The 27,938-nt window shown below is 37.8% G+C and overlaps 2 protein-coding genes across 4 annotated transcripts in view; one reads left to right on the forward strand and one right to left on the reverse strand.

The window, feature by feature from the left end:
- LOC128093409 (pseudouridine kinase-like) overlaps positions 1-20,920 on the forward strand; it is a 33,117-nt gene extending 12,197 nt beyond the window's left edge. Inside the window, exon 5 of the mRNA XM_052710017.1 lies at positions 20,144-20,920. Coding sequence (XP_052565977.1) covers positions 20,144-20,745 — 602 coding nt within the window. The 3' untranslated portion in view covers positions 20,746-20,920. The remainder of the gene's footprint in view (positions 1-20,143) is intronic.
- LOC120424004 (uncharacterized) lies at positions 2,239-27,892 on the reverse strand. Of its 3 annotated transcripts, none has more exons than XM_039588014.2 (4): positions 27,753-27,892; positions 7,654-7,940; positions 3,343-3,470; positions 2,239-3,276 (listed from the first exon to the last, which is right to left on the reverse strand). In XM_039588014.2, the coding sequence occupies exons 2-4, from the start codon at positions 7,928-7,930 to the stop codon at positions 3,010-3,012; spliced, it is 672 nt and encodes a 223-aa protein (XP_039443948.1). In that variant the 5' UTR covers positions 7,931-7,940; positions 27,753-27,892; the 3' UTR covers positions 2,239-3,009. The 3 variants fall into 3 exon arrangements, with proteins under 3 accessions (XP_039443948.1, XP_052565547.1, XP_052565546.1); XM_052709587.1 differs by lacking the exon at positions 27,753-27,892 and adding an exon at positions 27,437-27,728; XM_052709586.1 differs by lacking the exon at positions 27,753-27,892 and adding an exon at positions 8,308-8,342.
- Positions 27,893-27,938: the final 46 nt, after the last annotated feature.

The raw sequence follows: 27,938 nt of genomic DNA on the forward strand, positions 1-27,938 counted from the left end.
TGCTTCAATCTGGCTCAAAATTAGAGTGGGGGTTCTTCGGCACAAAAAAATAGACCTGTTTTTTTTGTTTGGCCATTAGGGTGACCTACGCCATGTTAGGGTGGTCCAAAAATTGTCCATTTTCGTTAAAAAGTTAAAGTATTGCTCATCGCGAACATCTTAAAGTTTTCGCACTTTAGTAAAAAAAAAGTTGATTATTTTCCTTTTTTAATTTTCTTTACCTGAATGTTGCTTTAACTTGTAAACGGTGCATTTTATCAACAAAAAAAAAGTCAAATACTTTTCGATTGCAAATTCGATTTTGCTTTAAAAAAAATGTTTTTTTTTATATATTTTTTCCCCGATTTCAGAGAATTTTCGAAAAACATTATTTTTTCCAAAAATTTCTATAACCACCACCATCCACCGACCACTAGGGCTCAAAAGATGTCTCTTTTAGTCCCCTAAAACGTATCAAAAAATTTCGAAAATTAAGAAATACTTATTTATGGGAATTCAACTTTTAATCTGAAACGTTTAATGAAAAAATATGTTTTTTCCGATTACCTGTTTTTTCTGAAAAGTCCTAATCATACCTACATTTTTGCCCAAAATACCAAATCGATCAGAAAATCCCTTCATACATTTTCATACACATTTTGCATGACCATCCCCGAATAATTTTATGGAGGCCTGTTTGGAAAAAACTAATGATGAAAAATTGCTTCTTTTGACATGGACAAAGTTTCACCCAAATAAAAATACATGAGTCGATTTGCGAGATCGTAAAGAACCACTCGAATATATAAAATCTAAATGTTGAGAAGGAATTTTCAGATCGATTTGGGTGTCTTCGGTTAAATTGTAAATATTGATCAGAACTATGCAAAGAAACATTGTTAAAATGTACAATAAGAGTTTCCATCTTTATTTAATTTTATTGACTACAAGTTTAATTTCCAAATAAGTATTTTTCATATTTTCAGACACCTTGTAAAATCGAATTCACAAAGAAGAATTCACAAAAAAATAGTTAGAGTTTTGTTTCCAAAGTTGTTTTAACAGTCAATTTTAGGTTCAAGTTTTTATAAAAATTGATCATTTTTGCACCTATCACGAAGGGAAGGCACCCGAAAAAATATTTTTAAAAGAAAATTACTTTTTTGGTATTTGAAAAGATCCCAATTTCCTTGACAATTCTAATAAACAAAATCAATATGTCCTGTTGGCGAATTTTAAAACGACTATATTTTTTAATTACTCAGGCCGTTGGAAATCTTTTTTGAAGTTTATGTCCCTCGACTCTAGCCAAAGTCAAGGGGGGGGGGGGGGGGGGATTTAAAGGTATTAAAATTTAAAACACAAGCCATGGTTATAACATTTGAATTAAAAAAGTGTTTTGAAATTCATTTTACACCTGCCCTGTTGTTTTGCAATCATTAGTTTTATCAATATCTATAAGTATTGAGGAAATAATTTTTTTTGGTCGAAAAGATCATTTTGCAGTACTGTACAAGGGAATTTCACAAAAATTTAATTATGTTTAAACTAACTTAAACATTTAAAAACATGATAATAAGCACAAGGGAATGCATTTTAAAATGTTTTCAGCTGATTGCACTCAAAATTTTGTTAAAATTTTTAGGTTTTTTGAAAAAATATTTTTTTTGCCCCCTGATTTTCGACCCGATTTTAAAGGGGGAGGGGGGGGCGACATAAACTTTGAAAAATATTTGCAACTGCCTTATTATCTTAAAAAAACACTAAGTTTACATAAAATTCTGAGTTTGATGGTTTAACTTGTTTCATGTTCCATTGCTTTATTTTAGTTGGGCACTATTGCCCAGGTTTCAGAACTTTCGATAAATTTTGGTGAAAAAATCGTAACAAAAATATAGAAAAACAAGCGTAAAATATAAGAGTACAAAAATATAAAAACAAAGAAAACATGCTAAAGATAATAATTAAAGGTTGTAGAATAGACCTTATGTCCGAAACACCAAGACGAAACAAGTTCAAATATGAAGGAATAAAAACAATCGTAGAGCAAATCCGAAAAATAAGAAAAACGGAAGTTGACAAAGATGTGATGATAATATTTAATTCAATTTTTAAAAATATTGCAAAAAATTATAACATTAGATAAGACAACTATGCGCTTATTGACAGTTTTCCATGCTAACATAAACATAACCAAAGACTTGATATGGATTTGAAGGGATTGTGATATATCCATAAAAAGGTGCCGCAAGACACAACTTCCTATCAATAAATCTTTATTACTTCGAGTGTAAACTAACGATACAGTTTTCACCTTAACTATATTGCTAGACTAAAATGTTACCTTTCGTGTGCCCTCGCCACCAATCGGGAAACTTACAACGCTCGCCCCCATTTGTCCAGCTTTCCCGCAAGGGTGGCAAGGCCACTTATTATCTTATTCAAGGCAGCAGTATTTCGACTCCTTCGAGGAAGAAGTTCGGTTTTGGGGTAAAATAAAAGAAACAAAAAAGTAATAAATTGTAAATTAAAACAAAATGGAATGCAAAAACACTCAAACGATTGGTTTCTAGCAGCACGTTTTGTGGGTGCGTTAAGTAAACGAACTTTTTTTTTCTTTTTGAGTGACTTTTAATTAACACCTCTATAACTGGTCTAATTTGGCATTCTAGAGTTTAAAAAGAAAAGGGTTATTTTAGTGGAATGTTTTCGATATTATTTTTTTTTTGCTGGGCGAAAAGCTTACATTCTATTTACATTCAAAAGGGGTAATGGAACCGTTTAAAATGTCGTAAAAAATAAGTCAACTTAGAGATTCTAGAGTAAAACGGACGGATTCGTGTTACGATTAGTTTAGTACGATTGTTCTAGCTCAAGAAACAATTTTGATTTGTTGCTTCGATAAAAATTTCATATTTGATGTAAAGATTTGTCTGATCATCGTAAAAGGCATTTTTTGAGATTGTACTTTTCGATTTCCGCTATATTAAAAAAGTGTGCGCGTATATCTTCGATGAGCTAGGCTGGCCCTTAAGCCTTGGTTTCGCTGTCGATCTGGAAGCGAGTCTGGGACTCTTTGAGCTGTCTCCGCTTGCGAGCTTGCACGTGCGTTTCGGTGAAAAACAACGACGAAGCAATCCCGCAGGCCACCACTCCGATGCAGGCCAGTATGAACGACCAGCCGAACCAGTTGTTGGCATGTTCCGGCATCCACTTGTCCTTGTTGCCAAACACGGCAAACACAATTACGCCGATGGCTCCGCTGATGCAGGCGCCCATGTTCAGGAATCCGATGGCCTGAAAATAAAATCAATTTAGTTTAATAAATCTTGAAATTTCAAAAAACATCCCAAAACATCTTACCCTAATCAGCTTGACGAAGAACTTCTGGTCCGGGCCGGCGCACAGGAAGAAGAACAGCACCATGATCATCGCCAGAATGACCGCGATGGCACACAGCGTGAAGAAGAACTGGGTCGCGACCATAAAAGCTGTAACGAAACGAGCACAAACGAAACCATACATTAGAAAAGTGGCCATCACACGAAAGGCGTTGGCTCGTAAAATTGGTCACGGGAACCGCCATTATTCCGTGACCGGCACGGAATCAGTTTGTCAAAAAATGTGAGCGTTTTTTTTATTTAAGAAAAAAACATGAATGCATGTCAGTGTCAGCTGAAAGCTCTTCCTGTTGTGGTAGGTTGAGGGAGTTGTACGCGGCGGTGATGGTGACGTGACGTGAAATGTACACAACAGATTAGGCTAAGCACACCGAGTTCCGACACGCGAAACTCTATGCATATATAGCGAGATGTAACAAGCTGTTGAATGGGCTTCATTCACAAAGTTTGGAAGCTAAAACTGTTTGAGGAAAGGTTTGTTTGAAATAGTTAGAACTTGCTATAACACAAAGAATAAACATTCAATGTTACGCCCATATAAAATGTTTGTCTTGATTAAAAAAAAATCAAAATGTTTTTTTCGAAAAGATCATAAAATTTCGCAAATTTTCATTTTTCAACATTGAAAATTGGACCATTAGTTTGGATGTTTGGATGAGACTTGAAAAAATAAAATTTCTTGTTTCTTTTATTCGCCTTATTTCTGCAACCAAAGGTCCTATCTTTAATGTCTCTTAGGCAATTTTATTCGAAATTTTCTGAATGGATCGAAAATCGAAAAAAATATTTTAAATTGCATGCATATTTCAAAAAATCGAAAAACGGGATTTTTTCGGTCAAAATTATAATCTAGAAAACGATCATCTTTATAAAAAATCTGTGAAGCTCTTTTCGATTGCAAATTGAATTTTACATTGAAAACAGAAGTAAAAAATATTGCTTAATAAAATTTATATATTTTCCAAAAAACACATTTTTTGAAAATCATAAAAATGGCTCAAAAGTTGCGGTTATTTGTCTTTATTAAATATCAAAAAAATTCAAAAAAATTAAAAATACCGATTTTGGGATTTTTTTCTTGTGAAAATAAAAATATTAATCGACTCAATATTTTCCGTGTATCTATTTTTTCTGAATAGTGAACCTACAACTTTGCCGAAGACACCAAATCGATAAGTAATTTCCTTCAAAAGTTATAGATTTTATGGACTCTTGTATGGGTGAGCCAATGACATAAAATGGCTTTTTCCCACCTCACAAAGTTTGAACCAAATATAAATATAATTCATTTCCAGTTTTGTTGAAGGATTGCGTATGTTGCAAATTTCGAAAATACGAGTGTTAAAAAAATGCGTGTTAAGGGAAAATTATATATATTTTTTTCACTAAAAACTCTGATTTCATGAACATCAATACAAACATTTGTGTCATTTGAATTGCAATTTAATTTTATGAAAATTAAGGTATTGAAAAAACTATATTTTATGAAAATTTAAGTATAACACTGTTATTATTATTTAAAAAAAATAGTGAAGCTACACAAAATTTAATAAAGAATTTTACTAGATTTTAGCGTTTTTAAACAATTCTATTTTCATGATTTAAAATATGGGATATTTTTAAATAACTTCGGATAATCGAATCAAGAAAAAAAAATATATACAGTAGTTGTTCGGTAACTGGGCGTTGTTTAACTGGGCTGCTTTTTAACTGGGCGCTCGATAACTGGGCCGTAGCCCAGTTAAAAAGCAGGCAAACGTCAAAAAACCAAAACAAATCAAAATGATCGAGGGGTTAATGGATTCAAAAATTATATTCAATCATTAAAAACTTTTTTCAAACTTTTGTTTAATTTCAAGTTAAAATTAAAGAAATATGAAAAGTAAGCATTGTAAATAAATTTGAGCAACTTTTATTTTTATATTTCATCTGGAAAATATTATGCATCGGTGGTCCCCTCGTTATTTTTTGTTCAGCCCAGTTAACGAGCAACATTCGGTGACTGGGCTACGTTCTCAGCCCAGTTACCAAACAACTACTGTAGTATATATAAATACTAAAATGGGGTCGCATAACTCGAATTTAATGTTTCAAACAAGAAAAAGGAAAAAAACGAAAAGAAATATTTTTTGTTCGTGATTAGATTATCCGAAGCCCCATACAAACCTTCGGATAATCAAACTTCGGATAATCGAGTCTGGACTGTAAAGGTATCTAATGTTGAAAACTGTGGTTCAATATTTCACTACATTAGATTGTTAAGAGCGAGTCCTCGAGCAAAGCATACCCATCTCGCATCGCCCTCACCAATCTGCCTGAAATTTTCAGGGGTTGTTTGTACATATAAAAATAGCATCTGGCCAAAATATGAGCACTCTAGGTCAACGGGATGTGGGGCAAATCGGGACACAAAGTTTAAAGGTTCAAGAACGTCAAAAATCTTAAAAAGGCTATAACTTAGGCAAAATTCAATTAAATTTCAAAATTCAAAATGCATCTGAAAGGGCTCAAAAAATGCAACAAAATGCAGGGTAGAGCATCCCGATTGTTTAAATCTAAAGGGAGTTATTGGCATTTTAGTGAAAAAATAGCATAATTTTCAAACTCAACAAAGCCCTTTCAGATGCATTTTGAATTTTGAAATTTAATTGAATTTTGCCAAAGTTATAGCCTTTTTAAGATTTTTTACGTTTTTGAACCTTTAAACTTTGTGTCCTGATTTGGCCCACATCCCGTTGACCTAGAGTGCTCATATTTTGGCCAGATGCTATTTTTATATGTACAAACAACCTCTGAAAATTTCAGGCAGATTGGTGAGGTCCAAACGACGTCCCATACAAAGGGGTATGGCCTGTTCGTGGACTCGCTCTTAAGTGCAAAAAGTCAAATTTTCACGCTTTACTTTTTTTAAATTACTAGAAATTCCGTAACTTGCATTAATATAAATAAACAAACACAGTTAAAATTTACACAAAATTTATTCTTTTATGTTAATATTTGTATTTTCACAAAATTGAGTATTTTGAGCAAATTTGAGTATTTGTTAAATTTATTAAAATCTATTCAAAAAATTACCCATATTCGACTTAAAAACGTTATTTTGAGAAATTTAAAGTATTTCATCGTAAGATCAAAAAATTTACAAAATTTGGTGTCGTTTGATATGGGTATGAAACGATGCTGATTTTTTTTAAAAATAAAAATCACTTGTTTTAAAACGTTAGTATGCAATTTTCAAGTTTAAAAAATACCGTGGTGTTTTTAATACTAAAATTCAAATTTAAAATAACCTTTACCTTTAAACATTTCTTTCAATTTTTGAAAATTTGAGTTTTCAAAAAAATATGATATTTTGTGAAAATTCGAGCATTTTACAGTAAAAACTAAAACTACAGAAAATCCTGAAATCGTAGCAGACAATTTTGACTAGAGTAGATTTTAAAATTTAATTTTTTTTTTATTAATATCTCATTCAATTTTTGTTTTTATTAGAATTTAGCAGTTCTGCTTTAAGATGTTTAAAAAATAAATTCTACAGTAACAATTCGAACAAAGTAAAAAAATATATGTGACATTTCTCGTTTGTCATGTGGAATATTCTGATTTTTTTTTTGTGAAAAACCTTGCATTTTTTTTTTATACCCATATTCAATTTTTTGAAAATGTGAGTAAACGGTATTTATTTTTATTTTTTTTATACTTACATTGTTCAAGGTGAAACGGGATGCCAATTCTTGGAAAACTTCTGTTCAGCTTAAATCAATTTCTGAACTCAACAGATTGCTAGTTATCGTTGTAGTTGTATTCAATGGGTGCAACAGACAAAATTTGTTTAAGTTACGGCGTTTTACTCAAAGCTGTTTCCAATAACTCGAGTCGTGGTGTCAATATAGCGCTGCCTTCCCGTGTCACCTTAAATAACTACTTTTTCAATTAAAAAAAATCGAAAACTTTAAAATTTTATTAGAAGTCCAATTAACTTAAAAAATATTTCGATTTTTTGATAATCTGCAATGCACAATACCGCAAAAAGTTATGTTTTTGCAAAAAAACATCACCAATGCAGATATTTTTAATACCAATGTTTGCAAAACAACTGATAGCTAGTAATTTCAATTTATTTATTTTTTAATATATTTCATAGCTTATGGTCTTTTTTCGATTATATAAATAACACTGGCGTGTATCAATATGATATATAAAAATTTAACTGTTCCCTTAAAATTAGCAAAAAAAATCTTCCAATCGTTTCATTTTCCCACAAAATACTCACGCGGAATCAGGAAGCCCCGGATCTCGTCGTAGCCGGTGGTGAACGGGTCGTACACCCAGCGGCACCCCACGAAGAACCGCCGCTGGTAGTCGTCGTTCACGTCCGGCAGTGACCGGAAGCAGTGCGTCCACAGGCCCAACCGGTCCAGCTTCGCGCCCGTGATGCGGTAGTCGCTGACGAGCCAGCTGGGCGTCGCGAACGCCACCAGCACCGTCACCAGCGCGATCACAAACACCCCGACGCCGCAATTTCCGGCCAACGAGCGACGCTTCATCATGGGAATTTCACTAGAGAGGGGTAGGGGGGAAAAGAATGAGGTTATGTTGGTGTTCTCACAAATTTGGTGGGCACTGTTTGTTCGCGGTGGCGGTGGCACAGTTCGCGAAAGTTTCTTCTTGTTTTATTTGTGCTTCCTGTTTTTTCGCGAAAAGGGGGAACTACATCGCAACAAGTTTATCATTTCCTAAAGGAACACTTTTTATAGGGGAACCATCCAAGCGTGACGACACATGTTTCGCATACTTTTTGAGAGATTTTTTTTTTTTTGATCGAGTTGCACTCCAGAACTTGTTGCTTCATCATACCACACTTGAAAACTTTTCTAATTGCACATTTTCACGCTAATTCAACGGCGGCACGCGAAGCTCACGATACCTTTTCTGGTACTTCAGCATGGTTCTGGCGGCAGGTAGTCGGAACTACAGTGGAACGAGTCTTGCTGCAGGATACGTTGGCAAATTGATACTGACAGAGGGTAATCGATGTGATGGGTTCTTTATAGAAAGGATGATATCGAACCGTTAGGGGCGAACTAGCATTATGTTCGATACGATGTTCACCACGTGTGAACTCACGCGTAACGACCCACTGCTACAGCAACAACGCGTTGCGCAGGTTAGGTCATGACCCAGGTTGCTCTACAAACCTTGCATCGCATCTATTACATAAGCTTCAACATGATGGAAAACATCTTTTTTAAAAAGCTCAATCGGTGACTTTTTTGCTGCATTTTTATGAACCTTTACAACTATTTACAATTTCGTCCCAAAAGGTCATATCGCACACGAACTGTGTACGGCACTATTGTTCTCGATTGTGTCCCGTACTGCCGGTAATTAAGTTGAAGACCAAAACCGCTAACCCCAAACCGCTGCATTGTTGTGGTGACGAGTCTATCCGCTGAAAGGTCATTCCTCAATTCAACTATTCATATGCCTCGTAGCTTCTAATGTGTAACTGCACAATGTGTTGGATTCTAGTTACTTCTCTGTCTGTTCACATGTGTGGTGTCTCGTGTGGTTTGGTCAAATGCAAATTAGCCTTTTTTTTCCCACATCGTAAATAGTTTTCAACAATCGTTGTGTTTTATTCAAACTGTCGTATGGGATATCTTGATCAAGGCGATCGTTGGATAGTTTTGTATTTTGAAAGCAAATTTGATGTTTTTATAATTCTGTTCAACATTAAGGAAAATTATAGTTTAGAAGGGAATTGTTATGTATCTTTAAAAAAAATCAAGGCGGCAGAATCTCTAGCAATTTTGCTACAAAAAAATACAGTTTTTTTGAAAAATATAAAAAATGATTAAAAACCTAAAACATTCTATAATTGCCCAAATGTTTTGATTTTAAAGATTAAATCTCATTTAATATATACCGAAAGACTTTGATGGGTTTGAGATTTTCCGCAAAATGAATATAAGATATTAAATGCTTATGGAATGGTAAGGAATCATATTGACCGTGGTACAGAAGTGTTCAAAGTACTGCTAGAAGAAGTTTTCATAAAATTTTTGAAAAAATTAAAAGGTTAGATAGCTGAGAAAATGTTGATGAATAGCGTTATTTTAATATGCTCAAAGTGTCATGATTTTTCTCAATGAACATGGTTTTAAATCGGAAAACGTAATGCATTTTCGGATTCTTTGGACAATTTTACACTAGGTAAAAGTAAAATAAGTTTATAAATAATATATATTACGTGTTTTGAAACATTTTTTTTTTCTTAAAAACTATATTAGCAACCTTATTGATGCTACATTTGACGTAAACATAAAATTTGAACACATTAAATCTGATTTCAACAAGAAAAACTCACCCCGGAATTCAAATTTTTAACGCAACGATTTTTTTAAACACTTTTAAAAAAACTTTTTTTTTAATAGTGCAACCTTGTGTGGCCTACCCCAGAACATGCTTAAAAAATAGTCTTGAGAAAACCCTTACCAGTTGGAAAATATTCCAAAAATAAATTAAAATCTTATCAATGTCACCCTGGATTACGGTATTTGGCTAAGAATACTCGAAAAACGGGTTCAAAGTTGGTATTAAAGCTTTACCATGTTGCCCTGTTAAGACCAGCTCTACAAAAAAAAAACTTCCCGGATTTGGACCACCCTAATGATCACAAATCCGAGGTGATTTTTTTTTACTTCTCGTGACGGAGAGGCGGTACTACCCCTTTTCAGTTTTGAATGTTTGAAAAAATACGTGTTATAGTGATAATTTGGAAATTTTATGCCATAGGGACTTTTATGTAACATTGGTTGCCAGATTTGATGGCTAACTCAAAATTGAGAAAAAAATATTATAAAAGGCTAGAATATTTTCAAAATCTGGCATTTATTGTTAGTAACGATTTGATACTGAAAACAATATTGGAACATGTAATTTTAGGGAATATTTGATGTTCTTTTCAAAGCTGCAATAAATCCGAAGGGTCATTTTATCATTTGGAACAAAAGGAAATAGTTTAGAAATATCGTGTTTTTGAAACTTTGCAGGGTTATTTTGACAGTGTAGAAATTAACAATTAAAAAAAACACAAAAAGTAAACTTTTCTTTATATATTTTTACGTATTTTAGAGCATTGGTTCTCATCCTTTTTCGATCCATTCTTTCCTTGGCTTGTTTTCAAGAGACAAATACTTGTTTTTTAAACATTTTTTCATTACCTGCAATGCAAAAACTTACATCAAATATTTTTGTATTAACCCTATAACGCCCATGGTTGCACCAGAATTTGGTCAATTCTGTAAAATATGGCAGGGAAACCCGTAAAAAAATCTAGATTTTGCTCTGGGTTAATCATATCCTAGCTTTTCGTGCTTGAATACAGTACATTTATTATTAGGTTTTTTATGCGACTAAACTACTCTTTTTTAAACTCAGCCATTTTTTTCAAAAAAAAATTAAGTAAATTTTTGTTGTTTGGTAAAAGCAAAAATTCAGAAAAAAAAATTAAAATCCATTATTATTATATATTCTCAAAATTTGGAAGCTCAAAACTGTGCAAAAACTCACATAAATGTTACTTTTTATGTTCAATGAGTGTGAACGTTCAAAATTAATTATTAAAGAAACCCCATTTAATATTTTCAACAAATGTTTGAGAAAATTGCATGAATAAATAAAACTATTCTATTAACAAAAAAACATGCAAAAAACATTTGAAAAACGCTTAGAATTGCCTATTCTCCCCCGGAATTTCTCGCCGATTGAGAAAAACAGGACCAAAAAAATCAAAACTGTATCCCTCTTTTTTTTCTGGTACTTTTGTACCCGACCCTCTCCGATTTCAATGAAACTTTGTAGACATGTTATCCTAGACCTATATAAGCCATTTTGTGTATATGGAGCCAATCGTACTCGAAAATAACATTTGAAAAAGGCGTAAGGTATTTAAATATTTTTTTGTATTTTTCAATTTAAAAATTACTGTATCTCAAAGCCGTTGTGACGTATCAAAAAGTGGTCAAAGACAAGCTTGTAGGAAATTGGACGAGCTTTCTGAAAAAAATACACTGAAACAAAAATACACGCCAATTATATGAGATTTTTTGATTTTTAAGTCTAAAACTTAAATTTAAAGGAGATGTGACGATTTTTTTTTCGTTCAAAATTTTTAAGAAAAAAGCCTAAGATGTTACCTAAAGATTGACGAAAAATGCAGGATGGTATGTCTCTCCTAAAAAAATACAAAAATCATTTACTAAAACTGTTTTTTTTTTTTAAAGTGGTCTAAACTTCAAAATTAAAAAAAACGATAGTGGGAATCGATTTCCCAGACAATTTTACATAAAAGTCTCTATATTGACCATTGTCCTATGTCCAATCCTTGTGAAGATACAGCGGCTTTAAAAATAAAAATGTTGAAAAATTGGGTTTTTTGGTGGTTTTTGGCAAGTCTCGTAAATATTTTTACCGGAAAGCTCGTCCAATTTCCCATAAGTTTGTCTTTGTCAGCTTTTTGATTTGACTCGTTTTGATATTTACGTAAGCTAATTTACTATCCAGGTTTCTACCACACTGAAAAAAATATTCTATTTTGAGTTATTAGTAATGTAATTAAGCTTATATCTGTAAGCCCCTACATCCAATTGAAATGCTGTCAAACACAAACTTATGGGAAATTGGACGAGCTTTCCGGTAAAAATATTTACCAAACTGAAAAACCAAGTCTGTCATATAGAAATTGCCAAAAACCACCAAAAAACCCATTTTTTCAACATTTTAATTTTTAAAGCCGCTGTATCTTCCCAAGGATTGGACATAGGACAATGGTGAATATGGAGACTTTTATGTAAAATTGTCTGGGGAATCGATTCCCACTACCGGTTTTTGAAAATTTGAAAAAAAACAGTTTCAGTAAATGATTTTCGTATTTTTTTAGGAGAGACATACCATCCTGCATTTTTCGTCAGTCTTTTGGTAACATCTTAGGCTATTTCCTCAAAAAATTTGAACGAAAAGAAATCGTGGCATCACCTTTAAATTTAAGTTTTAGACTTAAAAATCAAAAAATCTCATATAATTGGCGTGTATTTTTGTTTCAGTGTATTTTTTTCAGAAAGCTCGTCCAATTTCCTACAAGCTTGTCTTTGACCACTTTTTGAAACGTCACAACGGCTTTGAGATACAGTTATTTTTAAATTGCAAAATACAAAATTATTTAAATACCTTACGCCCTTCTCAAATGTTATTTTCGAGTACAATTGGCTCCATATACACAAAACTGGCTTATATAGGTCTAGGATAACATGTCTACAAAGTTTCATTGAAATCGGAGAGGGTCGAGTACAAAAGTACCAGAAAAATTCCTGATTTGAGCTGGAATTGCTCTCACAACTTATGTAAACTGTCATTCAAGTGAAAAGGATACACTTTTTTTTTACAAGGTTTGTTGAGCCCCAAATTCAATGAAACAGAGAAGTATGGACAAATTTGTTTACAGAAAATATTTATTTTCAAAAAAAAACATAATTTTTCAAAATATTGAAAATCGTCGCCGTCGTGCTAACTTGTCGCACGTTCATTTTGGGCCAGTAGAGTTAAGAACGCCATTTTGTGAAGCTCACAATGCCTCGCGTTTTGACCTTCACAGATCCCCAAAATTAGATTTAACATCTGAGATATTCAACGAAATCCGAAAAACTGCGTGCATTGTTGTCACTCTACATATAAAAAAGTTTCAATCATGTCACTTGTCACTCCCTGAAAATTGATGTAATTGCGACAACTGGCCAAAGGGATTTCAGGTCAGAACGCGTTTGACGCACGTACAAGTTAGATTACCGTAAACATTTGTAATTATAACTCGAGACTCCAGCAACCAACTTCAACCAAACTTCGGGACAATGCACAGTTTGGTCAGCCAAACAAAACGTGTTTGTTATTGTTTACATTGCGTGCTCTAGTTTTTGTTTATTCAAGGTCAAACATTAAAACGCGTTTTTCTCGGAACGTTGAAATGGCGGGTGCGATAAGATAGCACGACAGCGTCGAAATGAAACTTTGAGAAGCAAATAGTTTCATTAATTCTAAATATTTAGCATTTTTAACAGAAATTATAATAACTAAAACAAAAATATTTTCAAGGGACATGAACGTGTGAAAAAAAATCGAAACTCAGCAGTAACGGATGCATAAAGAGCAATGTAAAATGCACATTGGTGATTCATACCAATCAGCAGCGAACGACACATGCAAAACTAACAATCTCTAAGTACAACTAGTTTCCCACCAGCACGTTTATCTGATACCACAACGACAATGGTCAAGGTTTAATTTGCGCCTTTTTTTTTTTTTTTTCATAAAATTATTTTTATTAGGTCCTTTTCGGTACTGGGACCTGGTTAGGACCGAGTCGGCTTTTGTAATTACATTTGGCTTAATAATTACAGAGGATCTTGTGTGTAAATGTTAGTGGGAGGGGAGCCGATTACCCGCGGCCTACTCGGGGTTAGTAGGGAAGGGATTGATGTTAAAGACAAGGCGTGGGAAGGGAAGGGGGATTGTGTAGGGGTCTTGGTTGGCTCTGCTGGCCTTTGCGTTTTGTCCTCAGCCGCAACTCGGTGTCCAGCTGCTGGGGCGTTCTTGCTTTGCTTCCGGTGCAATCCAGAAACGACGGCTTTGTGCGAAGGCGAGTTATACTAACAGAAGGAAAACTAACTGAAGGAAAACTAACTGAAAGAAAACTAAATGAATATTTTGGAATCTGAGAGGAACTGATAGATCGGATAGAGAACATCAAGGTCAAGTTGAGACAACGCGTCTCGCATCGGGATTTCTGGTGGTCTTCCTCGGGCCCTGAGGGTATCTTTCAACTTAATACTGTGAGCCTGGTGATCTGGACACGCCCATACGAGATGGTCGATGTCCTGATAACCCTGCCCACAGTCGCAAAGGTTCGTATCACTCATGTTGATACGGTACAGATGAGCCTTGGACGAGTAATGGTTCGACATAAGGCGGGACATCGTTCTGATGAATCCACGCGTCAAGTCCATTCCCTTGAACCAGGCTTTTCTTTGCACCTTAGGTCGTATGGAATACATCCAACGTCCTTTGGTGTCGCCGTCCCATTGTGTTTGCCAATCCAGAAGCGCACGCTGCCTCGGAAAACCGTAGCATTCTTGTAGGCTAATTGGCCTTTCAAAAATGTCTCCACTCTCAGCACCCTTCTTGGCGAGCAAGTCCGCTTTCTCATTACCCGGAATCGAGCAATGAGCGCGGACCCATACCACCGTGATGCTGAAGGACTGAGCCGCCAGGTTGTTTAAAGTCTTACGTATTTCCGTGAGGAAAAACGTAGACTCCCTGGTCGGCTTCAGAGACCGGATAGCCTCAACAGAGCTAAAGCTATCGGTGAAGATGAAGTAGTGGTCAGGTGGCATGGTCTCGATGATTCGCAGTGCGCAGTAAACCGCGGCTAACTCTGCGACATAAACCGAACTCGGGTCCTTCAGCTTAAAGAACAGCTGATAAGATTCATGATAAACACCGAAGCCCGTACAGCCGTCGAGCTTGGAGCCATCGGTGAAGAATCTGTTGTTTGGAGGAACATGGCTGTACTTTGATGCGAAGATCGACGGTACAACTCCCCGCAGAAGATGGTTTGGGATACCGCGAGTATCGGCTTTCATGGACGTGTCGAAGCCAATCAGGGTGCTGCTGGTTAACGGAGGCGTGCGCTGTACCGTTGTGCTCGGGCTCCCCTCCCACGATGACATAAAGTCATAATATAGAAGCATGCGCCGAGACTCAACGTGAAGGTTCAGCAACGTTTCAAAGTTGTCAATTACCAGTTTATTCCTGTAATCACACCGGATCAGGAACCGGTAAGACAGTTCGTAGTAACGAGTTCGCAGAGGCAATACTCCCGCCAAGACCTCGAGGGTCATGTTGTGAGTTGAGTGCATGCATCCCAAGACAATGCGAAGACTTCGGTACTGTATCCGCTGGAGAACCAACAAGCGTGATTTCGCAGCTGTTTGGAAGCAGAAACTGCCATATTCCAGCACTGAGAGTATCGTTGTCTTGTACAGTCGAAGCAGGTCAGAAGGATGAGCACCCCACCGGTTGCCAGAGACGCTGCGCAGAAAATTAGTTCTTTGCAGGCACTTTTGCTTCAGGTAGTTAATGTGCTTCCCCCATGTTCCCTTCTGATCAAAGATGGTACCCATGTACATGAAGTGGTCCGACTGCTCGATAGTCTTTCCCGAGAGAGAAAGATTGAGCTGCGGCGGTTCATGCTTCCCCGTAAAAACGACCAGTTCCGTCTTCTCCGGAGAGAATTCAATACCCTTTCCAACTGCCCAATGGGCCAAGTTGTTCAGGGTATCTTGCAAGGGTTCTAGCAGATCGACTTCCTTCTTGGCAGCGATTGAAACCACTGCGTCATCTGCGTACTGTATAAGGGTGCAGTCTCCGGTCAAGCAATCGTCGATATCGCTGACGTAGAAGTTATACATGGATGGGCTTAGGCGTGAGCCTTGTGCCAAACCCATGTAACTTATCCGGGTGATTGCCAGATCACCTTGCACAAAGTGCATGTGTTTTTCTGACAACAGGTTGATGAGGAAGTTGCACATCGTCGGATTGAGACCGCTCCGCCGCAGCTTTACTCCCAACACATCGATGGAGACTGAATCGAATGCACCCTTGATGTCTAGGAAGACAGAAGCCATTTGCTGTTTTTTACCACGGGCTATGTCGATTCCTGTGGCCAGCAAGGCTAGACAGTCGCTTGTTCCCTTGCCTCTCCGGAAGCCATACTGCGTGTCTGACAGCAAGTGCTCTCGTTCCATCCATGGTTCGAGGCGGTCGAGGATCATCTTCTCCAGCAACTTGCGTAGACACGACAGCAAGCTGATTGGACGATACGAGTTGTGGTCGGACGCCGGCTTACCGGGCTTTTGAATGGCAACCACCCGGACCTGTCGCCATTCGTGTGGAATTACGTTCTGCTCCACCAACGTGTTGAACAGTTTCAACAGACGCTGCTTGGCGACGTCCGGAAGATTCTTCAGCAAGCTGAACTTGATCTTGTCCGGACCAGGAGCAGTGTTGTTGCCCGTCAATAGTGCTATGGAGAGCTCTACCATCGAGAAGGGAGGATTAGCATCGCTCCCATCAACAACGTCGAATGATGGTTGTGTCGGCACCGAGTCCGGGCACACCTTCTTGGCGAAATCCAATATCCACTTGTCCGATTTTTCCACACTCTCGTTCGGAACGGAACCTCTACGCATGGCCCTCGCAACGCGCCACAGAGTGCTCATGGACGTATCTGCTGGTAGTCCTTCAACGAACTCCCGCCAGTACATTCGCTTCTTCCGCTTCAGAGTATTACTGTACCTGCGATCAAGAGCTCTGTACTTTTGGAAGTTCGCTCGGATTCCACACTTGCAGAAGTCCACATAAGCTTCAGACCTGGCCGCCGAGAGATCCGTACACTCCTTGTCCCACCAGGGGAGTGGAGGGCGCGTTCGGATGTACGGTCCCGGGACGGGTTTCGTCTGAGCTTGTAACGCACTGTCATAGATCAAATTAGCCAGATACGCATATTCTTCAAGCGGTGCCAACCCATCTCGCAACTCAACTCCAATGGAGACTGCCTCCGCGTACTGTTTCCAGTCGATATTTCGCGTCAGATCGTAAGGCATCTCCACCGTTGTCGATTGCTGTGGGCCATGGCTAACCAGAATAGCGATCGGCAAGTGATCACTGCCACGAGGATCTTGAAGCACGTTCCAGTCACAGAGAACTGCCAGACTGTTGGAACAGAGCGACAAGTCGATGGCACTCGCCTTCGTGCCGGACGTGGTTGGCGTTGGTGGTGTTGCAATCCGCGTAACTTGCTTGTCCCTATTTAGGAGGGTCATCTGGAAGTCGTCGCACAGTTCATGAATCAGATATGCTTGAGGGTCTGTTTTGTGACTTCCCCACTCGGTGCTGTGAAGATTAAAGTCACCCAGAACCAGTCGCGGTGCCTGCAACAGCTCAAGCATACCCCACAACTTTTGTCGAGTTAACGACACCTGTGGGGGAACGTAGACGGATACAATGCAAATGTCCAGTCCTCTGATCCTGGCCTGTACTGCGACTGCTTCGATTCCTCCTAGCTTCGGGAGCGTGACCTTTCTAAAGGTGTGGCATTTCCTGACCCCAATCAGTACGCCTCCACCTCTATTTGGTCCTGCCCTGCTCTCTGTGATGATGTTGTACCCCCGGAAAGCTGGCGTCTCATCTCCGATAAGAAACGTTTCGCTCAGCGCAAACACATCACAGTCCCGTTCGAATGCGAATTGTTGAAAATCGTTTAACTTGGGGGTTAAACTTCTACAATTCCATTGTAGGAAGGAGATGCCATTTTTCGTTTTTGGTGTATTACCCATCAAAGGAAATGAACGACAAGAGGGGCATCGTGGTAGCAAGCTGTTTCCCGATGTGTCTAGCGAGAGGCTCAAACCGCTTTATGATTAAACGCGTCGGTTCACTCACGAAAGAGCACAGCCATTCCACGATTGTGGAAAAAGGAAGGACTCCTTTGAAGGCATCGGTGATCGGATTCGGTTGAGGAACCGGTTTGAGGGGGATCTTTGGCAGCTTGGGAACGGGCTTCAGCGGCTTGAGAGGAATCGGTGCCGGCTTCGGTGTCGGCTTCGGAGCGGGCTTACCTGACGGACCGAAAGGAAAATCCTCCTCGAAGTTCAACGAGTCACTTTCCTTACCCTTGCCGCCAGCGGCTTTTCTGGACTTGGAAGCCTTGTTGCGCTTCGGGTTTGGCCCGGAAGAGTCACTTTCCTCGTCTCTCTGGAAGAGGACCTCCACATCGGAATCTTCATCCCCCGAATCTTCGTCCGCCAAAGGAGCGAAGCGATTGGAGTGGGTCACCTGACTAAGGATTTCCGCGAAGGACTTCTTGGAGCGTTCCTTCAAGGATCGCTTCATCTTGTCCTCGCGCTCCTTGTACTTTGGGCACTGCCGAGTTTTGTGCGGTTCCCCGCCACAAAGCAGGCATTTTTCAGCCTGCTTTTGGCAATCCACGTCCTTGTGGGGGCCGGCGCACTTTGAACACTTGCTCTTGTTGCTGCAGTAGGTCTTGGTGTGTCCCAACTGCTGGCAGTTTTCGCAGCTCATCACTCGCGGAACGTACAATCGAACTGGAAGCCGAAGCTTGTACAGCTCAATGTAGTCCGGCAGAGCTGACCCTGCAAAAGTCACCCGGAACGAAGCAGAAGGAATGAACTTCTTCTGGCCACCCTCGGTGGTGACGTTGCCCAGTTGCCGACACTCGAGTACCTCCACAGCAGGAAGTTTAGGGTTCTTGAAGCGTCCCACCGCCCTTGAGAGGTCGACAAGCGACAGACTGTCATCGGTCACCACGCCGTCGATTTCGACTTTGTGGGCCGGAATCCAAACACGGTACTCAATGCAGAACCGCAGATCAGTTACGATCTGATTAGCTTGCACCGCGGAGTTCACGATCACGCGGAGCTTGCTCTTGTTCAGCTTGGTACATTCGACCACCCCAGGATAGTGCTTCTGCAAATCCTTGGTGATCTGTACAAAGTTTAACGGCTTCTGTTTGGGCCGGAAGAAGACCACCCATTCCGTTTGCGATCCCTCTTGATACTGACGAGGACGAGGAATCGGTTTTTGAGAATGAGGATTCAGGGGCGGAGGGGGATTTGGATCCGGATTCGGCACCGGTGTTTTAGGAGGAATTGGATCTGGATTGGGAGGAATCGGTTCTGGAGTCAAGGGAGGAACCGGGTCTGGAGTCAAGGGAGGAATCGGGTCTGGAGTCAAGGAAGGAATTGGTGGTTGAGGGGGAACCGGATTCGGATCTGATTTAGGACGCTTTCGCTTCTTCGTCTTAGACCCGTCCGAGGATCCCCCTTTACCGCCAGCATCCTTATCCTTCAGGAAGAGGTCCCTGTTGGTGGTGTTTGAAGGAACTCCCAAAACGGAGTCCGCCATTTCCACGTCCTCATCACCCTCAAGGGTAGAATCGAATTCAGATTCTTCATGTTCCGACTCGGTCGGATCCATGATTGCGGAAAAACGGAAGAAAACTAATCAAAACTAAAAATAATGAGACTAAAATAACGCAAAGAAATGAGAAAAAAAAAACTAACAGGAGAAAAAAAAAAAAACTATGAGAAAAAAAAAACTAAAAGCAAACAAAAAACTCGCCTTTTGCACTCACCGCCGAACTGGCCGCACTGGCTGCCGCCCGCAGCGGGATGCGCGGGAAGCTCGTTTGCGCGCGCTTGTTGTTGTTGTTGTTGTGCTGCCTGCTGCCAGCCACACACAAACACCGGGGTTGTCTCCGACCTGGCCTGGCCGGAAACTGGTCCGTCGACTGCAGTCGACTCTCCGGGGCCGCCTCCTGCGACCACCGCTCGTTTGCGTCTGCCGCCGCCTTCTCCTGCTGCCGCCTCACGGGAGCGGGAACTCGGGAAGCTGCCTTGGGGAACTGCCGCTTCTGGGCCGTCGCCGTGTCCACTTCTTCCGGAACGTGGTCCGCACCACCTGCAACCGCCGGAACGGGAAATCGCCGTCGAAGACGCCGAAAAAATCGCACAAAAAACTCGCGTGTAAGAGACTCGCTAAACACGACCGACTCGCACCGAGTTAGACAGGGCAATGAAGTCGGGAAGGTTCTTAATTTGCGCCTTATTTTCTTCCCCCTATCTTTGCAGTGTTCTTCGAGCCCACGGACATGCGTTTCGCGGCCAAACCCTTCAACGCCTCCACCTTGGCAGCCAAGGCCATCCGCTTCATCAGCCCGAACCTGTACGAACTACGGGAAATTGCGCGGAACCTGCGCTACGAGGGTGCGATTGCCGCGACCCAGGTCGAAGACTTCGAACTGACCGATCTGCTGCACGAAGTTCGCCTCCTAGGAAGCTTCGTCAACCGTCACGTAGACAACGTGATCGTTACGCTGGGCGCGTACGGCGTCGTGGTGATTCGCCGAACATCGGAACAGGTTCCGTTCTTCAGCGCGGACACTGGTGACTACAAATCGCCGGGATTGGGATCTGGAACTCAGTGCCGGTTCTACCGGGGTCGCGCGATGGACCGCATTGTGAACGTTTCCGGCGCAGGGGACAGCTTCACCAGTGGCTTTGTGGCGGCCATGTTGGACGGCCTGCTGGAACCGATTTGCGTGAATGTTGGATTCGAGGCGGCCTGCTGTGCGCTGGGTTCCAAGGGGGCCGTCGCGGAGCGATATTTTGATCGGGGCCACTACTGCTGGAAGCCGAACAACGGAGCAACTTTCATCAACGTTGACGAGTGAGAAGCGTGGGAAGTTTTTCCGAACGACAAATTGCATTTAGCACCTGCATTCTTTTTTCTACCTCTGTGTTTCCCCGTTGGGAAGCCGATAAGATATTTTTTTTTCTCCACTTCGAATATCTTCACTATAGCGCAAAAAGTTTACAACCTGCCAACAATAGAACAATTACGATGTATTTTCAGCAGTTGTTTTAAAAACAAAAGATGACCGCCCTGTTCTATTGGAACACGTTGACTCATCAAACAATAATTCTACCTTACATAACCGTATAAATAGAGAACGAATGCACTGAACCATATACCCCGGACAGGACAATGGACTTTGTGGGAAGGACGTAACTGACCTGCCTGGCCGAAACGGACACACGTGATAGCGAGCCTACCGTGAAAATGGGTCACACGCGAACTGTACACAACTATAGGCTTTGTGGAAGAATGTCGTTAATTTAGGGTGCCCAGACAAATGCCACTTTATCATTTTAGTTTTTGAAATATTTTTTCTCTTTTTTTTAAGACTTCATTTTCAAATTATTATTTCTCATAACTTCCTTGCCGGCTTGTGGCCATACAAATTTGACAGCTGTTCATTCAAAAGTGCCTTGAAAAATATCGGATCGAATTAGTGTGTTTGGTAAACATTTAGATTTTTTCAAACCAAATTTGATCAAATGTTGGCCTAATATTTTTTGAAAAAGCAGATTTCATGGATGATTAAAGATTCACACAAAATATAACATATTCGTAAAATAATGTTTTAAAGTCAGGGGTGGCCAAATTAAGCTGACTTTTGTGGCCCATGAGGCCGTTTTGAAATTGACGTGAAAAAAGGCCCGCCATACCAATTTGAAGAACACGAAAGTAAACTTTTTTACAAATTATATTTTGATTGTGAAAAATTGACAGAAATTCATATGAAAAAAATAAAAAAAAAGTCTTGGAATCAAGTATAAGTGAACTGATTCAGAACCGATCGAAAATGTCTTTGTTTCCAAATGGTTCTTTTCCAACATAATAAATGTGTTATAATTGAAAATTGATGGAGTAATCTCTAATATCAGATAAATTATTGATAGGCAATTTGAATGCTTTTTTGTAATAACATATCATAACAATTTTCAGTTATCGAGGGAAATAAACTTTACAAAATGTGAATAAAATAATGCTAATTTTGATACATTTGAAAAAGCCACGGTTTCATTATTTGGAAGAAAAAAAGTTAGTTAAAAAAAAGTGTTTTAAAATGCATTATACACCAGTCCAGTTGTTTTGCAATCTTTAGTTATCAAAATATCTAAGCATTTACGAAACATTTTTTTTTTGCGGAATAAAAGTTTTTGCTGTGATGTACACTTGAAATTCAAAAAAAAAATAGGATTAATTTTTAAAAAAGCCCAAACATGCTTAATTATTAACGCAAGGAAATGCATTTAATTTGTTTTGAGATGAAAAAAGTTCTATCTCCATTAAAATGTTTAAGTTTTTTTGTAAAAAATGAGGGCCCGATTTTTCGAGCCGATTTTGACATAAACTTTGAAGAAATATTTAACATGTAATTTCCTGTTCCAAAGTATGACAAAAGTTAAAGTCAATCAAATTTAATAACATTTGTTGCAGAGAATTTCAGACTTTTTCTGATTTCAGCAAAAACATAGTTAAAATTAATAAGTTTAATATTAATACATTTTGATTTGAATGTTTCATCAATAGGTCTATTCCCGTACTGCAGAATTCTGTAATTCTGCACGAAATTGGCAGCAGAGCGTTCCCGTACTTTTCTGCAGCAAAAGTAACTTTTATCTCAGGCAGAACTTCTGCAATGAGAGAGGTAGAAGTTGCAGCAAAACCGTTCCCGTACTTTTCTGCAAGCTCTCTCTTCTCTTTCGTGTTGAAAAGTAACTGCAAGTTGGTGTGAGTACACGCTTACATAAAATTTGCAAGTTGGGTTAAATCAAGCATTTTATTATTATGTAGTTGCAATAAATTTGATGTTGTATTATTACTAAATTTAAGTAGTCTTTTTGAAGGGACGTTTGTATATTTGGAATTGATGGTTTTTGGGGTATTTTTTTAATGTCTGGTTTTATTGAGTACGATATTTTATGTTAACGATTTCAGGCTTAGTTCATGAATGTAATGGTATAGCAACCTGATCAAAAGTTGTTAAGTTAATCCAGTATTACAGCACGGCTATTAACTCATCAAACAATTTGTATCATAAAAATAAATTGTTTTTAAAAAACTATTAAAAGACACATTGCTTTTGAGTTGAATAAATTTCAAATAAATATTTGTTTAAGGATTGATTACTGATCCTCAGTTGTTTTTGAACAGACTAAATATGTGTGTTAAAATTATAGGTAAATTTAATTGGCAAATTATAAATTGTACCTGTGACGGTGCTACTAATTTGTCTTATATGAACCAAAATATTAAAAGTATTTTGTTGAACTTTCAATGAAGGAATCATAAAAAAGGTATAAGACTATTCCAAACAAATAATCAATATAATTGATTATACAATTGATGACCATAAAATTATTGCTGGAAAATGAGTTACGTTGTTTACACATCATATTTTATATTATTTAAAATTGATATAAATTTTATTAAAAATTATACGGTATACTCTACACCACAATTCTTAAATTCTTAAATGCCGCCATCTTAAATCATAAAAAATACACATATTTTGGAGTCATATTCTAGGTTAGAAACGCATATTTAGAGGATTTAGAGATTAGAAATTTTGAAGAGGCCGTCGAATAATAGAGTACAAACTGTTTCTATTTTTTATAATTGAAACTCAATCATAATATTTTTTTTATTCACAATTTTTTTTAAATTTTACGTTTTTCAAATTATAATTTCTTTGAAATTTTTAACTGTGGATTTTGAGTTTTTGAAGTTCAAACTTCTGATTTTTTTTTTTATTTCTAATTCAAAATATTTGAATTTTTGAGGTCTGACCTTTTGTATTTTTCAACCTTAATTTTTTTATTTTGAGTTTTTATATTAAGATTATTTAAACTTCAAACATTTTGAATTACTTAATTTTTTATTATTTGAATTTTTGAAGCGTTGAATTTGTGTTTTTTTTTATTTTTCTATAAATATTTGCATTTTAAATTTCTCAAGTACCTGATTTTTTTTTAGTTACTCAATTTAAAAATATTAGTTTTTAGTTATGATTTCGTAATCTATGTGTTTCCATATTTTTGAGTTTGTGATTCAATAACTTTCTAATATTTTTCAATTTTGCTGCGTCACCGTTGTTCTTCCATGTGACATCCATAATTTTGTTATGTTATGTCCTGAATTAAAAAAAAAAAACCTTCAAATGCTCTGCTATCAAAACATGTATTTATGATCTCTTCTATATTAAACCTTTGTTTGTCATTTTTGCCACTCTCATTTCTATTTTTTACCTGATGTAAAAAAATTGAATTGTTTGTAATGTTAAATGTCTACCTAATCATAAGCATCTTTTAAATAAAATGTTGAGTTGCACAAAAAATAAGTCACCGTTCTAGAGGTAAACTTCTTTCAATTACAAATTACAATTTTTGTCAATCCCTTTTTTAAATAATAAAAAAAAAACTTTAATACCCAATTTGAGTAAATCCACTCAACTGTGTACAATATTGCAGAAAAAGTACTGGAACGCGCTACCCAGGCAAAAGTTTTGTGGCTTCTCTCCTTGCAGAACTTCTGCAAAAGAGAGAGATGAAGAGAGCGAGCTGAAAAGTACGGGAACGTGCTGCTAAAAAGTGACTTATGCTGGCTGCAGAATTCTGCAGAAGTTGCAGAAATTCTGCAATTCTGCAGGTACGGGAATAGACCTAATGTTTGATCACGGGAAATCAAGTTTCCTGTATTGTTTCATTTATTTTAACTTTTTTAATGTGCTGTACTGCCGTTCTACGCATAATTGTCCCATGTCAGTTTTGGACGATTTTGACTTTATGACATTTTTAAGTTTAGTTTGATGTGTACTTTAAGAAAAACACATAAAATCTGGTACTTTGTTCAGAAAATCATTGAAAACAACACCAAGTCTGTTTGTCCCATCGCTAAACTTCTACGCATAATTGTCCCACCAAGTATTTTCTTACACGGAATCATTAGTTTTACTAAGCATTATGTCTTGTTTACCTATTGTATAGCAAGAGAATCACAAATAAGTGTGATAAACTGCTAACTGGGGCGTTTAGGGACACATAGGGCGAATAGGAACCCACGGGACAATTATGCGTAGAAACACAAAAATCGGTCGAAAAATATCAATCGCGTTTTTCTCAGTTGCACTTTTTTGAACATGGGACAATTATGCGTAGAACGGCAGTGTAATGCATTAAAAAAGCATTCCATGTTGGTAAGAAATTAAACTCTTTCAAAAATCAATCTTACAGGGTGACCACTCAAATCCCATTTTCTAATTCTTGACTTTTCCAGAAACTTAAATAAAATACATTTCTTATCTGAAGAATGATTTCAAGCAAAAAACTCTTAATAAAAAGTCAATATCAACAAATAAAAAATCTAAATGAATTTAAAAAAACAAACTATTGACAATTTTCATAAAAACAGAAACTTGAGAACAAGTTCCCAAAAAAACAAAAATGGAAGCACTTATTATTTAGTTTAAGAGTAGAAACATAAACAATTAGTCTTAGAAAAATAACCGAAAGCTTAACAATATTTATAATTTCAATATTTATTTTTAACGTTGGCAAACATATAGGACAAAAAGTTAAAGAAAACTGAGTGTAAAATATTATTTTTGATTTTATTTTAATATTAATCAAAGAACGCTTAAAACATTATTGCTGCTTTTATTCTTTCGAAAAATTAAGAAAAATGTCTAAGAATTCGCTTGAAAAATGTTTAAAGCTAAATTATGTAAATTTTTATGTTAAATTCTTGAATCTATTTTGATTTATCTGCTTTAATTTTTTTAATGAAATAATCAGGTTTGCGAAGATTTGATGTTTTACCACTTATTTTATGTGAAATATTTGAAGAGACAGTTTATGTCATCCCCTTCAAAAGAGGCTCAAAAAATCAGAAAGTAAAGAAGTGTCGTCAAAAAACTTCATATTTTTATGAAAATTGAAGTCTATTCGACTGAAAACATTTTGAAATGCTTTTTTTCTGCGTTTAAAACATATGAAGCATGGTTGAGATCGATTGAAAATATTTTGAAATTTTGTGAAATTCCAGTGTACAGGACCGCAAAAAGTTAATATTCGGGTCAAAAAAATCCTTCTTAGATATTTGGAAACTTATTATTCCAAAACAACTGGACAGGTGTACAATGCACTTTGAATCAATTTTTTGCACTGAAATGTTGAAATCAGGGCTTGTTATTTCAGTTTTTATATTTTTTTTTAATTTTAATTTGTAAATTGTACAAAATATTACAAATATTGTTTCCCGACTTTCCCGATTTCTCGACTTGAGTGACCAGCCTGAAACTTGTTTAAAACAATAAATGGATGATTAAAAAATAGCAAAGATTGATTGTATTTCTACCCCAAAAAAAAGGAGAATACAGTGAAAAGGGTAAACAGCTCAAAAATGGGCACAAAAATCGGGAGGCAACATAAAACTTTTAATTTAAATTCAAGTGCAATCAGCTGAAATCAATTTAAAGTGCACTCCTCTGCATTTAGAATCATTTTTAGCATGTTCGGGTTTATTCAAAACATATTTTATATTTATTGAATTTTTGATGTACAAGAGCCTAAGCGTTAGTTGTAAACAAGCCGTTTTTCGATCGGTTCTCGATCAATTTACGAATTATCAAATTCAAAAATGCGTCCTCTAAATGCTCTTTACTGAGAAACAATAAAAATTTGATTTGTTTCAGCAAAAAAATCAGACAAGTGTCGAAAGTCGTGTAGGCTTTTACGACGTATTGCAAGCTAATCAGAGAATTCCGCAATTTTGTAAATCAACGGGTGTATAATGCATTTAAAAAAACATTGAAATGTGGAAATTCTTGCTTTTGCATCGGCCTGATGGATTTTTCGTATGGTTTACATTCTACAAGCGTTACTTTCATAACCCTCCCGTTTAGTCCATTCTTTTTCTAGCCAACGCCTAGAATACACAATCAATAGGCATAAAATTTCACTCATGAATAATTCAACGGAACTGTTCTTCACTTACACTTTGCTTTGCAAATGTGCTTACAGTTTAATAGAACGAAGGCCCCTGTACTCAATTTGACCTGCAACCCATTACGGAGACTATAGGTAGGTAGGCCGCACGAGCGCACCCAAAGTCCACGCTATCAGCTCCCTGAAATCAACGTGTGTTTTGAAAACACTTGCACTCCTGCCTTAACCGCAACTCGTCCGACTGTCTGTCCGTCCCGTTTTCGCCGATGACCTGGCGCGGAAAACATTTCAAAGTCATATAGAACGATCGACACGACGTCGGGCAATTAATTCGTGTCGTCCGCAACTCGATGACCTGCTCACCGACGCTGCAATCTTCCTGTCCTCCTCCACACAAACCATTCAGAAAAGTAGAGCGCAGTAGGCGCTGACAATGGAGTGAGCGCGTTTATTGGAGGCAATTAAGAGAACTATGACCTCTCTTCTGCGCTAGAATGTCCGAATGTCCGAGGGTAAACAACTTTCTTTGGATAGCTCAATGGACGCACACTACGATACACGCACCCTCACCAGTAGGTGTTGATGGAGCTGATGAGGTACCCTTTTGCCGTCGCGCCATGGTTACCTCACCCCTCTGGTCGGGTCTACTACGATTGCGATTGTGATTCACTAATTGAATTCTCTACGTTCTGTCGTCGTCGATTGCTTGGATGGTTTCCTTTGGATTGCACAACTGTGTTTGCTTGATATTCCTGCTGGAAACGGCACTTGAAGTTCTTTGCTGCGTTTCCTTCGCCAACACCTTTTCACGGCCTACTAGTTCTGTTCTGTTTACGACCGTCTTGGCGCTGTGGCCACCGCCATTTTCCACCTTCGTCGTACGAACCGTCACACTCTCTTTCGTTGGAATTCTTCACGTTTCGGATGCTGCAACGATACTGACAACACGACTCACGCAACTTACGCTGTCTTGGCACGCCCAGATATAAGTTCCGAATTTGCTTGCATTTACACGACACGACGACCGCTGCGACAACGGTGGGAAGCAGATGCCAGCACAAACATAAAGAAT

The sequence above is a fragment of the Culex pipiens genome, chromosome 3 (assembly GCF_016801865.2).
Source record: "Culex pipiens pallens isolate TS chromosome 3, TS_CPP_V2, whole genome shotgun sequence".
Taxonomy (NCBI): Eukaryota; Metazoa; Arthropoda; class Insecta; order Diptera; family Culicidae; genus Culex; species Culex pipiens.